This window comes from Phaseolus vulgaris, chromosome 7 (assembly GCF_051622355.1).
Source record: "Phaseolus vulgaris cultivar YP4 chromosome 7, ASM5162235v1, whole genome shotgun sequence".
In the NCBI taxonomy this organism is placed as follows: domain Eukaryota; kingdom Viridiplantae; phylum Streptophyta; class Magnoliopsida; order Fabales; family Fabaceae; genus Phaseolus; species Phaseolus vulgaris.
In genome coordinates, this window is record NC_143504.1 from 11,085,373 (window position 1) to 11,098,315 (window position 12,943).

The 12,943-nt window shown below is 39.0% G+C and overlaps 1 protein-coding gene across 2 annotated transcripts; it reads right to left on the reverse strand.

Moving 5' to 3' along the window:
• Positions 1-40: 40 nt before the first annotated feature.
• Positions 41-4,192, reverse strand: SVR1 (pseudouridine synthase family protein). 2 transcript variants are annotated; one of them, XR_016514460.1, is made up of 10 exons: positions 3,534-4,192; positions 3,373-3,452; positions 3,197-3,297; positions 2,816-2,888; positions 2,592-2,685; positions 2,437-2,485; positions 1,945-2,166; positions 1,365-1,421; positions 606-661; positions 41-489 (listed from the first exon to the last, which is right to left on the reverse strand). XR_016514460.1 is itself a non-coding variant. In XM_068635404.1 (10 exons), exons 1-10 carry the CDS (start codon positions 4,021-4,023, stop codon positions 429-431), a joined length of 1,212 nt encoding a protein of 403 aa, XP_068491505.1. In that variant the 5' UTR covers positions 4,024-4,192; the 3' UTR covers positions 41-428. The 2 variants fall into 2 exon arrangements, 1 of the variants encoding a protein (XP_068491505.1); XM_068635404.1 differs by having other exon boundaries at positions 1,945-2,095.
• Between the last annotated feature and the right edge of the window lie 8,751 nt (positions 4,193-12,943).

Consider the following 12,943-nt stretch of genomic DNA (forward strand, 5'->3'; position numbering starts at 1 on the left):
TATATTATTAATGCAAACTTATTAAAGATTCCTAATGGAATTGAAAATGAAATATTTTTTGCTTTAAAGTGAGGCAATGTGCCTTAATTCTTCAACAAAAGGGTTGCTAAATCTTATAATTCTATAATTCTAGTACTATATGACTATTTTCAAAATCCTTTTTCCCAAATTAGAGTCCAAGTAATCAAAACATGTCCTCTAATTTGAAAAGGCCACTTCTAGGTTAAAATTCTGTCATTTCTATAGACAATTGATCACTGGGCTTCACGTTCATATGAAAAGCTAATATCTAAGCATTAGTTGAAATCTTCTCCCAGTTGAAATCTTCACGTCAAACACTCCACACTGCAACTGCTCAAAATAATCTCCAATCACTTCACCAGGTATCAGAGCTGTTCCAATCTGAATAAGCTCGAGAAATATTTTTGTTAACTCTTCCACCCCAATGCGTTAAGGTTCGTTGGATTTAACTCAATATACTTTCCTAACCTGAAATGAAACAGAAGAAAAATGTTTTAATTCACCTACCAAGGTGAATTCAATTGATTGGGTCCAAAATAAAGACTACTTCAAGAACAAAGGAAAATTGGATGCATGACAATTACCCAAGGTCTGGTGGAAGTCTAAACCCACCAATGCGTATTCGCTTTAACGAATGAATCTGAAATAAGAAAGCAATGCATGTAGTTAGTCATTTACCTGAAGGAGAAAAAAAGAAAAAGCGTTTAGTATGTTATACGTGGAAACTTTCCACAATTAAAATGGCCATAAGTTGAAACCCATAAACACAAGCAGATACCACGAAAGACAAGAAGGGGAACGATAAGTGCCAAGCCGTACCAAAAATCTTTGATTTGGTCTGACTTTTCTGATGGATTTTAAAATAAAGCAAGGTCGCATAACAAGAGTTTACTCAATCAACATTACAAAACAGAAATAATGTCAGACAACACAGATAACTTAAATATGGTAAGAATTATTCCATTTTCTACTGCGATAAATTATCAAAACCCAAATCATGAAAGTGCTATCTAGTTATGAGAGTCCACCTGGTAAATGTGTTTCCTCAGAAAGCATGATACTGAATTGAAGATACAACAATTTCAACAATACGTGATGTGGCTAGGAACATACATCAGCAGTGGACAATACTCACATGAAAAAATATAATAGCATCACTGTATATCTAATCATCTATACCAGTTATGCCATTCGCAATTAACAAAATTAAATAAACTCCTAAAAATCCTAAACATTGGGTTCACTAAATTTCATGATTTTCTCACACTGAATATTCCTAAGCATTTAGTAATTTTTTGGCCTTCAGGGGAAAGTTAACCAGCATATGTATGATTTAAGCTAACCTCAAGTCCAGCATTTTTTACAAGTTCACGAACTTCATGTTTCCTCCCTTCATGAACCTATGAGAACACAAATTAATTGAAGCAAACAAACGTCAGCTAGGCCTTCTATTCATAATCAGAAAACTCACATGCTCTAAAATGTAGATGGTGAAAATTCAACAGACTAAATAAATCATTTTGAGATGGTGAGGATGTCAATATCCTGCATTATTGCTTAAATCTATACCAATAATCCCATGTTAGATGTACAAATTCACATTTCAAAATACTGCTGAACACTCATAAACATAGAAGGGAAACAAGATTCGCCATTAATAATATGCTAAAGTCCTTCATCTGAGAGTTCCTGTGCCCAAAGTTTTTATAATTTATTACGTCACATTAGATAGTGAAAATTATGTTTCCTCACTCTCCCAGAATGACCAAAATTAGCATTATAACACTCAATAGTTCCATACTATGCTATACCATAGCCTACAGCACTATAATTTGCATAAAAAGGGGAACTTCATCAACCTTTCACAAATAGATTGAGATTGAGAAACTATGTAACTGATGTGGCAGACTAAAAGATCATTACCACAATGCGAATACGAGCTCTTTGCATATCTGCCTGACGTGGAAGTATCTCCACAGCATCAGGTACACAATGGACACCCTCAATGGTTGTTCCCTCACTTATGGCCATTAAGTGCCTCTTGTAAACCAAACCATCTACTGTTGCAATGTATCTGATAAACAAACCAGATGTTTCAGAGACTGGAAATTTATTTGAATGAAGAACTTTCTTGGTCAGTTGGTCCTAGAAATGCAAACACCAAAAGAATAACATAATCCATACATTAAATTATACAATAAAGAGTTAGATTAGGAAATGATTGCCATGGGACAGGGAGAACCTAATCATTTTCAATCATTGAGTGCAAGTAAACAGTTAAATACTATGAAACACACAGCATCAAAATCATTTGAACCAAACTTCCTGTACACAATGTGTTCCCCACAAGAAACATTAGAGAAGCATAAGTCTTCTCATTGAGAACACACACACAAACCAAACTCATTTACTCACTCTTTTGATAAATTAGACGAAGGATGTGAAAGCTTTTGAGCAAAATCCCCTGTAAACAAACATCATTGCATAAATCATTAGAAGCACTGTTCTTGTTTAAGACATAATTTAACAACAGAATGGAAATAAAACTACTTTCACAGCAAATCACATACCATCGTTTGTCACAATAATTAGCCCAGTAGTAGCAACATCAAGGCGCCCTACAGTAAATAACCGTGGTGTGGGTACCCCCGGACGCTTTTTACCCTGGAAAATGATATACCATCACAAAAAGAGTTATCCAATGCCCGAACATAACTATTTAAGATCAAAGAGTTCAAAATAAAAATATACTATCAATCAAATACAAATTAATAAAGCTCAAAGTGTCACGTACCCAAGTGTTCAAGAAATCATCAAATAAACTTATCACAGATTTAGACTCGTTCTCCCCAGACGAACATATATACCTGTGGAAACGCAATTGCATTCGCATCACCTACAAATTCACTTAGTGCAAAGTAGGCATACATTTATAAGTAGTGTTTGGGCATGTTTTTCCATAAATCCTTAAAGGAGGAAAAAATAGAGGTAAATGAATTAAATTTCTCCGGCAAGCTAAAATCAATTTATACACTTAACTTGTATAAAATTCTTATCTAAGTTCTTCGAAAGCTGTAAGTACTTAAGGTGATATTAGCTTACAAGAAAAAAAAATAGTTCTCTTATAAGTGTTTATGGAAAAATGAATCCTCACAAACCATAACGCTCAACATACCCTTTCGGTTTGTTCAAGGCCAAATAAACCTTTTGAGGTTGCCTCTTGGGAAGCCGATTCCCATTCACATAGATAACGTCCTTCGCAGGATCAACTCTAGTCTACACACAACAATAAAAACCTCCAAATTCACATAATTCCAACAAAATGAAATCACTGAAGGAAACAGACCAAACCTGAGGCGTATTACACACGGAACCATTCACCGTAACTTTCCCTTCAAAGATAAGCTCCTCGCAGCTTCTCCTCGACGCAACTGAAAACATTCACAGTAACTGACTCCGTAACCGTCGACACTAACTCGCAACGGCATTGACAAATTCCGTAACGAACTCACCTCCGGAGGCGGCGAGGACCTTGCTGAGGCGCGCGCCGGAGGACTCCTTGATGTTTTGGTTGTAGAACCGCCGCGCCGCCTTGGAATGCTGCGGCGGCGCCGTGGCGCGAATCTTTTGAGGTTTGGTGGTGGCGGCGGTGGTTTTTGTTTTTTGATTGCTGTCCTTTCTAGTTCCGGTTTGAGCTGTGGCGATGGCGTTGAGGAGGCTCGGGGGAGGTTCGGATTGGAGCTTGAGATTACCGTCCTCGCCTCGGACGATCCACGGGATAAGAAGCGGCCCATCGGGCTCATTGGAGAGGTCGGGGTGGGGGTGGAGGTTGTTGGGCTTGGGCTTGGGCTTAGGGGGAGCGAAGGAGATGTTGAAATTGATGGAGGAAGAGAAGGAGCATGTGAGGCGAGGGAGAATGCGGAAGGATGCAAGAGAGAGTGTGTGAGATTTGGAGAAACAGTGAAGAAGAGAGACTGCGCCAACGCCCGTTGTTGCACCCATTTTCCGCTCCCAATTTTTGGTGCCCAATTAACAAGGATAAAGACTCTTCTATGCTTCTTCAGATATTTTCTACTTATTTAAAACCTCTTTTTTTTTCAATTTGCTTTTGCAACTTTAACCATTTCTTTTTTATTATGATTCAAATCATAGTGAAATTTTCACTACTTCAACCCTCGACATTACAGAATAAAGTTTCTTTAAGATCCTAACACTAAAAAAATAATTATTTTACAATTATTTTTCTAAAATAAAATATTATATTACAATAAAAATAATAATTTAAACAATATTAAGTGGATAGAGCTACTGTCAAGATTTATTTCTTAGTAAGGTCACGATATTTGTACAACTCTAAATGAGTTGTTCCACCATACAACTGCCAACGTGGCATAAATAATGTTACTTTATTTCGTGGGGTTCAGGAAAAATCTGAACATTTAGTATTTGGGTGTTTTAGAATGTGAATTTAGGTTTGTTCTTGTCCTCCACATCCTCTTCTGGGTTCTCTGCAAGCTTTGTCTTTCAGGTTCTCCGCAACCTTTTTCTGCAGCATTCGTTGTCGTCGTGGGTGCATCCTTTTTCAGGGTGGTTTGGTGGTGGTCTCCTCTTCGACATCCTCTTTTCACGGTGGTTGGGTGGCGTTCTCCTCTTCGACATCCTCTTTTCAAAGGTAATACATTTTTTTTCATTTGTTTATTAAGTGAAACATTGATCTTGTGTGATTTTTGTTGTTGGGTGATTCCTGTTATTTGTCCTGTGGTGACCCTTGTATGACCCAAAGCTAATTTGTTGCACACACTCTTAAGATAAATATATATTCGTATTTCATGTTGGGTTTACTTTGTGGGTTTGTATTTTACTATTATTGTAGTATTTTATTTCATAGTAGCATATTAGGATACACAAAGAAAAGGAATTGGTTAGAATTAGAATATACAATGAACTACATGTGATGTGATCATAGTTGTTTATGTTTACTATTTGCTTATTTTTCTGGAGTATGACTTGATTTTTTGTGGAAAATATTGTTAAAAGTATATATTTTGGTGTACATAGTTTGTGTAAGTATGCATGGTTTTTTAGTATTTTTTTTCTCCAAAGAAGGTGTTTTCTAAAGCTATGATATTGTGGTTTCAATTCCTATTGAGTATATAGATAAAGAGAGAGAGGTCACTGCATACTCCTACTATATATAGATAATCCTCTGAGTGAATGTTGCATATTTGTGTCTTGTTGTATAAATAACGCATAGTTTTTCTTTGGATAGATAATCTCGTGAGTAATTATTGCAAATATGTGTCTTGGTGTATGAATAATGCAGAGTCCTTCTTTGGAATGTTAGGTTGATGAGGTACCAAAATTTTTAAAGAAATTTCTTAATGTTGACATGAATAAGAAAGGTAAAAAGAGATTGTTAGTGTTTATGTTAGTGTTAGTGTTGATGTTGGTTGGGGAGGGGCACGAGGTGGGGAGAAAGTGGGTTAAATCAGTTTTTTAGAGGCCATCAAAGAAAAATAGTGTGAAGTAACCACAATGTTCACTCAATTTAGAGGGTGACAGTATGTGGTGACCCTAGTAGTGATATGTAGTGACCCACATTACACTTTCTACACAAACCCATTGAAACTTTTTATGGAAATCTGAAGTGAGTGTTCGTGTTTGTTGGGGTGGGCATGATGTGGGGAGAAAATGTGTTAGATCAGGTCCAGTGCTGAACAGGTCCAGTTTAGCTTGCACCAAAAAAATTAAATTGAGCGAAAACGACCCAGTGCTGAACGGGTATAGTTTAGCTTGCACCAAAAAATTTGGATTGAGCGAAAACGGTCCAGTGCTGAACAGGTCCAATTTAGTTTGCACAAAAAAAATGAATTAAGCGAAAATGGTCAAATGCTGAACGAGTCCAATTTAGCTTGCACCAAAATATTTGGATTGAGCAAAAACGGTTCAGTGCTAAACGGGTTCAGTTTAGATTGCACACAAAAAAATGGATTAAGCGAAAATGGTTCAATTTGAATAGGTCCAGTTTAGCTTGAACCAAAAAAATTGAATTAAGCGAAAATGGTCAAGTGCTGAACGAGTCCAATTTAGCTTGCACAAAAAAATTTGGATTAAGCGAAAATGGTCCAGTGCTGAACATGTCTAGTTTAGCTTGCACCAAAAATTTGGATTGAGCGAAAATGGTCCAGTGTTGAACTGGTCCAGTTTAGCTTGCACCAAAAAATTTGGACTGAGCAAAAACGGTTTAGTGCTGAACAGGTCCAGTTTAGCTTGCACCAAAAAATTTGGATTAAGCGAAAACGATCCAGTGTTGAACGGGTCCAATTTAGCTTGCACAAAAAAAATGGATTAAGTAAAAATTGTCTAGTGGTGAAGGGATCCACTTTAGGTTGCACTACAAATATTTGATTGACCCAAAATATGCAGTATTGAATGGTTGCTTTTTAGGTTACACTCAAAATATTGGAGTGAGGCAATATTTCTCAATTAGGTTACGCTTCCTTCTCCCTCTTTCTCATTGATGTGTTTGTGATTGTTGATTTCTCAATCAGTTTATTGTTTTTTCGTTTTAAACATTCGCTGACTATTGTATTGCATTTGCACATTTGGCCTCCACCACATTCTCCCACAAGCACAGAGTGCGAAGGTAGAATTAGGGTTCATCAAAGAATTTGGGGACATTTTCTGTGCTGACCCTGCTCCAACCAATCACCGTTCAACCAAGGACATTCTTCCACAAGGATTGTTCCCCGTCAACCACATTTTATCCTCTTCCAATCTATTATCTCTACACTAGGACGAGGTAATTTATACATCCATGTGTGCATGAACATAAGTATGTTGTTGTCCTAAATTGTACACAAAATAATGATTCAACATACATATGGATGGATTTTATATGTGTCAAATTTAAATGAACACTAACTGTTTGTTATATTGTTTATGTGTTTCAAATGTTGTTTATTTGGGAAAATATGCACCCATTGTTATGGATGGCTTTTATATGTGACATACATATGGATGCCCTTTATATGTGACATCTTAAACAAAACGTTGTATACATCTTAACACATGTCAATAGGATGTGGGCTTCGACCGCCTGAGTGTGGAGGAGGTGACCTTCGAGGACGTGACCTTGTACTGTCCTTAGGTACAGGTGTGGAACATGACAAATGGTTTTGTTTGTGCAATAGTTCTTTCACCACTTGTAATTGGTCCTAAACATCACGCATCCTCTTGTTGTTCTGAAGAAGTACAAATTCACACATATTATGCTCGTTACAAACTTTCTCCCACTCACTTGGAGAATAGGCAGTATATTCATGATGTTTCTCTCCAATTTTGAGGGTTTCTTTAACAATGTTCAGTCATTCCTCCACTTTAGTCACTGCACAATCCCATACAATCTACAATAACAAATTCTTTGATATGATCAACATATAAAAATACACCAATGTTAGTGAAGATCTTCAACACACAATTTAATACCTCAGCAACAGATAATGCTTCATTTAAACTTCTTGATTGAATCTTTACACACGGTCACTGCAAAAACCTCAGAAAAGATATTGTATGGGATTCTACAGGGATGTCAAGGCCAACATGTTGAACACCCAAAGCTCGTCCCAAAAAATTAATGTTAGTCATTTAAAAGTAAAAAAATGTAATAAAGTTAAAGTACATAATTATTTCTCATAATTACCACTAGCCTGCATAACAGGAACGCAACCAGCCAAATAAATTTCACGAGCATTCGTTTGGTTGTTATATACCTCGAATGACCGTGTTAAACTGGAAACTATTAAGGCATACATTGCACTGCCCCAATTTTATCCATCCAATGCATCTAAATTATCTAAAACCTTGAAAGAAAATGAAGAAAAAGTTTTAGAAGTCCTAAGCAAAACGAAAACAGATAATAAAAGAAGTATGTACAATCGACAAAACTCATCAACATTTTTTTCCCTATAAACTTTGTTCCCCAATTTTTTCTAAAGAATATGTATCTTTATGTCCTCTCCTCTGAAGACCTTATTCACCAACCCACTACCATCAACCTCCAAACATAATTCTTCACCCACCACTCACAAGCCTAACACGAAACACACATCAACAACCTTAAAAGGTACTAAATATTGTCTGATCCTAAAACAATTATCATCAACACTCCACCTATTAATCAATTTGCGAAGAAGGGGACTTTACATGTCCAATTCTTGTTCTAAGTGGAGCATCCACTTAAAGGGGATTGTCTCTATTCTTTGCCGTTGCAATCACGTTAAATTTCTCTTGATGTTAACAATATGTTCAGGTTGCACTTTGTGTCTTACTCGAATCTACAAAATAAACATGCAAGGGAAATGTTTAAATTGAATATAATTTCACAATTTCAAAATTAACTATCAGCTAGCAACCTAGTAATATAATAAATCAAACCTTCATTTTTCTTTCTTCATGATCAAACTTTTCACCGTCATACTTTCCCATCGAGTCAGGAGAAGTCATTTCAAAACTTTCCAAAACAAAATATATCAACCAATTCATCAAAAAGAAAATAAACAAATTAAGACAGAACGTATTCTGAAAATGTGTGTGTGCAAGAACACCTTATTTAATTCAGTTTCTCCCCACCTCATGCCCATCCCCAACCAAGACAAACACTCACTTCACATTTTCAGAAAAAGTTTCCCTGGGTTTGTATACGTAGTAATGTGGGTCACCACATATTCCTATTAGGGTCACCATTTGATGATATTCTCTAAGTTAAGTGAATTTTATGGGCGGAGAGGTAGGTTCACAAGAGAAACACCTCCCTTCTTGAGTAAAAACGTCAGGGTTAAACAAAATAGTACGCGAGATAAATCCTTCGCGCCTTTGAGAGTGGAGAGGTAGGTTCGCGAGATAAACGAAATAGTACGCGAAGTTAGTTAAAGACTTGTTTCCTTGCATTAGAAGTCTTGAGAGTGGAGAGGTAGGTTCGCGAGAGAACACCTCCCATCTCTAGTGAAAACGCCAAGGTCGAACAAAACAATTCACCAGATAAATCCTTCGCACCCTTGAGCGAAGCCGAGATCAGTTGAGGGTTTGTTTCCCTTGCGATTAGAGGCTTTGAAAGTAGAGACGTAGGTTCGTAAAGAACACCTCTCATTTTGAGCAAGAACGCCAAGGAGGAACAACTTAGTTCGCAGTTAAAACCCCCTCCTCACAATGAGGGGAGCATATCACATAACGCTAGAAGAAGCATCTTAGTGTCAGGCACCACGAGTTAGCTGTTGAGCGAGTTAAAGAGTAGTTTTCGATTTAAGGAAATGAAAGCAGCTATATGTTCGAGAAAGTAAAGTTATGAGCAGATAATAAATTGTTCGTCTGACAACCAAATACAAGTTAAGGAAGGACCCTGGGAACGATTTGCCCGTTTGCGACACGATTTGATATCGTGAAAGGCGTAGTGTCCATCTCGGGATGCACGCAGACAACCTGAGCGAGGGCATCCTCAAAACCCGCGTCGTAGGCATGAACAACATCTCTAGTCAGCTCAGCTTCGGTTTCTTCAAACCTCTTAGCTTGTTGAAGGAGTTCGGTTTCCACTTGTCCCAGCTGCACTTCTCGATTGAAAGACCTTCTTTCAAGCCCCGCAATCTTGGATTTGGACACCTCAGCAGCCTCTTCTAGTTCGAAGACTCGGATTCACAAGGGCAGGATTCTTGCCTCCAGCCCGGAAACCTCTCGGCATTTGGCGCGAAGTTGTTTAGAAAGATCCTTCTCAGAACGGCGAAGGCAAGCCAACTCCTGTTTCAGTGCGACCTCGCAGGCAGCAAACGAAGTCAGCTAGGACGTTTCTTCTTTAGTCTTGGCCTCTACTACCCTCGTTTCAGGCCTGGTTAGAAGAGCATTGGAGTGAGCAAGAAGAGCCCCAAAATTGAAGCCCAGTCTTTCCCTCGCAGCGGCCTCATCCGGGTCCACAATCACCCCTAGTTGGAAGCCCTTAAGGGCATGCTAACAAGGGGCAGCTCAAGGGCATGAGGAGTTGCAGAAGCACTCGTCCCACCAAGGTCAGGGAAAAGGGGAATGCTGGCTGTATGATCAAGGGGCGAAACTGAGCGACTGGTGGAAGAAGAACGGGAGGCAATCGCCGATGTAGGCCTGAGCCTCTTAGAGAGTGGCCTCTCAGCAGAATTATTCTCGTAAGGAAAATGAGCGGGAGATGATTGGGCAACAAGAGGGACCGCAAGAGTGGAAGGAGTAGGCGAAGGCGCGACAGTGGCAGAAGCAAGTGCGTGGGGGCTAGAGATGCCCACACCCCTAGACATCCCTCGGAGGCGAGTCAGGATACTAGTCAGTTTGCCCCGTTTCTCTTCACTCAGAACGATACCTGCGTGCAAATTTCGGAATATGAAAGAATAGGAAACACAACGATAAAACGTGTGAATGCACGAGGGTAGAATGCGCAAACACGACATTACGATAACAAGAATCAACTCCCCTAGAGTTTCCGGTTTCTTGAACCCTAACTCGAAGGAAACCCAGAAAAAAGGAACAGAGGGCGATTGAAACGCAAAGATTCAATAGCCCAGATAGTTATCCAACATCAGATTCAATAAACGAGTGCGAACAATAGTCAAAGTTCGTACCTTTGATCAGATAGCAAGATGCTGGAATGTGTAGGGGAAACGCGAGAATACTCGAGGAAGAAGACAAAGCAATTAAGAGTTTTAGAGAATGATGGAACAATGATTGGACGTGTGCGTTTTCGAAAGTTTAAAGCAAATTAAGAAGCGTAAACAACGTTAAGCCCTAGCCATTGTTCAAAACACGTGTGCACAGATAAGACAGACCCAAAAAGACGTCACTTTGGCGCAGTATTCACATCCTGTCACACAGAGCCACGTAGGTCACCCAGGGCAAAGACTTAGTCTCTTCCCTGAATGAGTTACAGCTCGAGACTAGGGGGCTTGTGTACCGACCAGTCCTTGGGCGTTCTTGACCACTGGTAATGTTGGTGCCACGTAAGCGGATCCCATGAGCAGCGTGAGCCAGTATCTCGCGAAGCACGTGCGCCAAGGAGCCAAAGAGTGGTCAGACATCGGTCATCAGGATGTACCGACGTGCCACTAGACAGTGTGGAGAGATCGGACATCGGGAACCCAAACAGTAGAGTTGGGCCACGAGGGGTGGATCCCAGACCACACACCAGTTATCAGTAAGGGAGAAGCCTAGATCACGAGGGTCCATGTGTGTAGAGTGGATGAGGCGTTCAGGCGTAACACAAAGTGTAGAGCCACTGGAAAGATATGACCTATGAGGGTCGCGTTCCAGGGGTGAGCTGCATGCATGGCACGTGGAACAACTAGGGCACTCCTAGAGGCGAATGACCCCAGAGATCAGGTGCACGAGGAGGCACCCAGGTGGTCACCCCGCCAGAGGTTGCACTTCAGTTAGGGACCACACGCGCTAGGTTATCCTAAGAGTAGGGTAACAACAGTGTTGGGCCAGCCCCATCAGAAAAGCCCATTTCGGGTAAAAAGGAAACCCTAGTTTTAGTCTATAAATAGTAAGGTAACAAACTTGACAAGGTACGTTATTCCCTTGCGCCACTTAACACACACAGTGACAGTTATACAGTTTGGTGTTTCCTAGCCCTAAGACTGACTTGAGCGTCAGAGTGCAAACGGCCTCTAGGGCACCCTTTGTCTTTGTGTTTTCAGACATTCATTACAGGAAAGGCACGTGCAAACGCAAGGATTCTGGACGAAAGAGTGACGTAGGCGCACGAAGGCGTTTCGGGTCAACCGGCAGGAACAAAATTTATATTTTTATCAATTAAAAAAATATAATTTAAATCACATTTATCCCATCATTCACAAACTTTCATAAACTTTCCCACACTTTCTACTCTATTTATCTTAATCCAAACAACCTCACTTTCTTCACACTTTCTCTTTAAATCATCTAAAATCCATTCTCTCAAATCCACTCTCTAATCCAAACAAAGCCTGAGTGTATCTACTCAGTTTATTTAGGCATACTAAGTTTGAGAAATAGATTTTCCTTAGTTCTTCTTTAATTTAAAGTTAGCATCATAAGGGGTGCTCACTAACTTAAAGTCATAGTAACCAAACTTCTTAAGAAGTTTCTTAGTGTATTTTTTCATACAGAAGTGGATTTGGAGTAGAAACGTTTTTTGGAGAAGTGGTTTGTTTGGAAAAATTTAAAGGAGAAATTTGAGTAGAAATTTTGTTTGCATCCTTCCTAAAAGAGTTGTAGAAATCATCATCATGAGTATTTTTGAAAGTTGTTTTCAAAAGGTATGATTCCACCTTGATGGCTAGGTGAACCACTTTCTTTAAAGAAAAGTACTCATTTAATTCTACAAAATCTCTAATATCTCTTCTTAAACCACGTACAAACCATTTTATCTTTGACTCTTCATTAGCATGCATTTTCATTTTAGTCAAAGTAGTTTCAAAATCTTTAAAGTATTCATCTACCGTCCTATGTCCTTGAGGAAGTCTTTGGAACTTCAACAAGTGTTCCTTCCTAGAAGGAGGAGGAACAAACCTCGCGCGCATACACTCTTTCAAATCATTCCAAGAGACCATGGGAGGCCTCTTGTTATAACCAATGTCCCTAAGAGTTTGGTGCCACCATTCTTTGGCATAGTCCAAAAAGTATAAAGAAACTATCCTAAGTTTATAGTCATCTTGGACCTTATACATATGAAAAATATGGTCAACTTTAACTTCCCAATCTAAATACACATAACCATCATCAACACCACTAAAAGTAGGAAGATTTACAATTTGAGACTAAGGCAATGCCTCATGTTGGCGCCTATCTTCAAGTTTATGTATTTTCCATTCTTCCTTTTCTTCAAAGCTCCCATAGTTGTTGGAACTCCTTAAAACATGCCCATGATGATGTT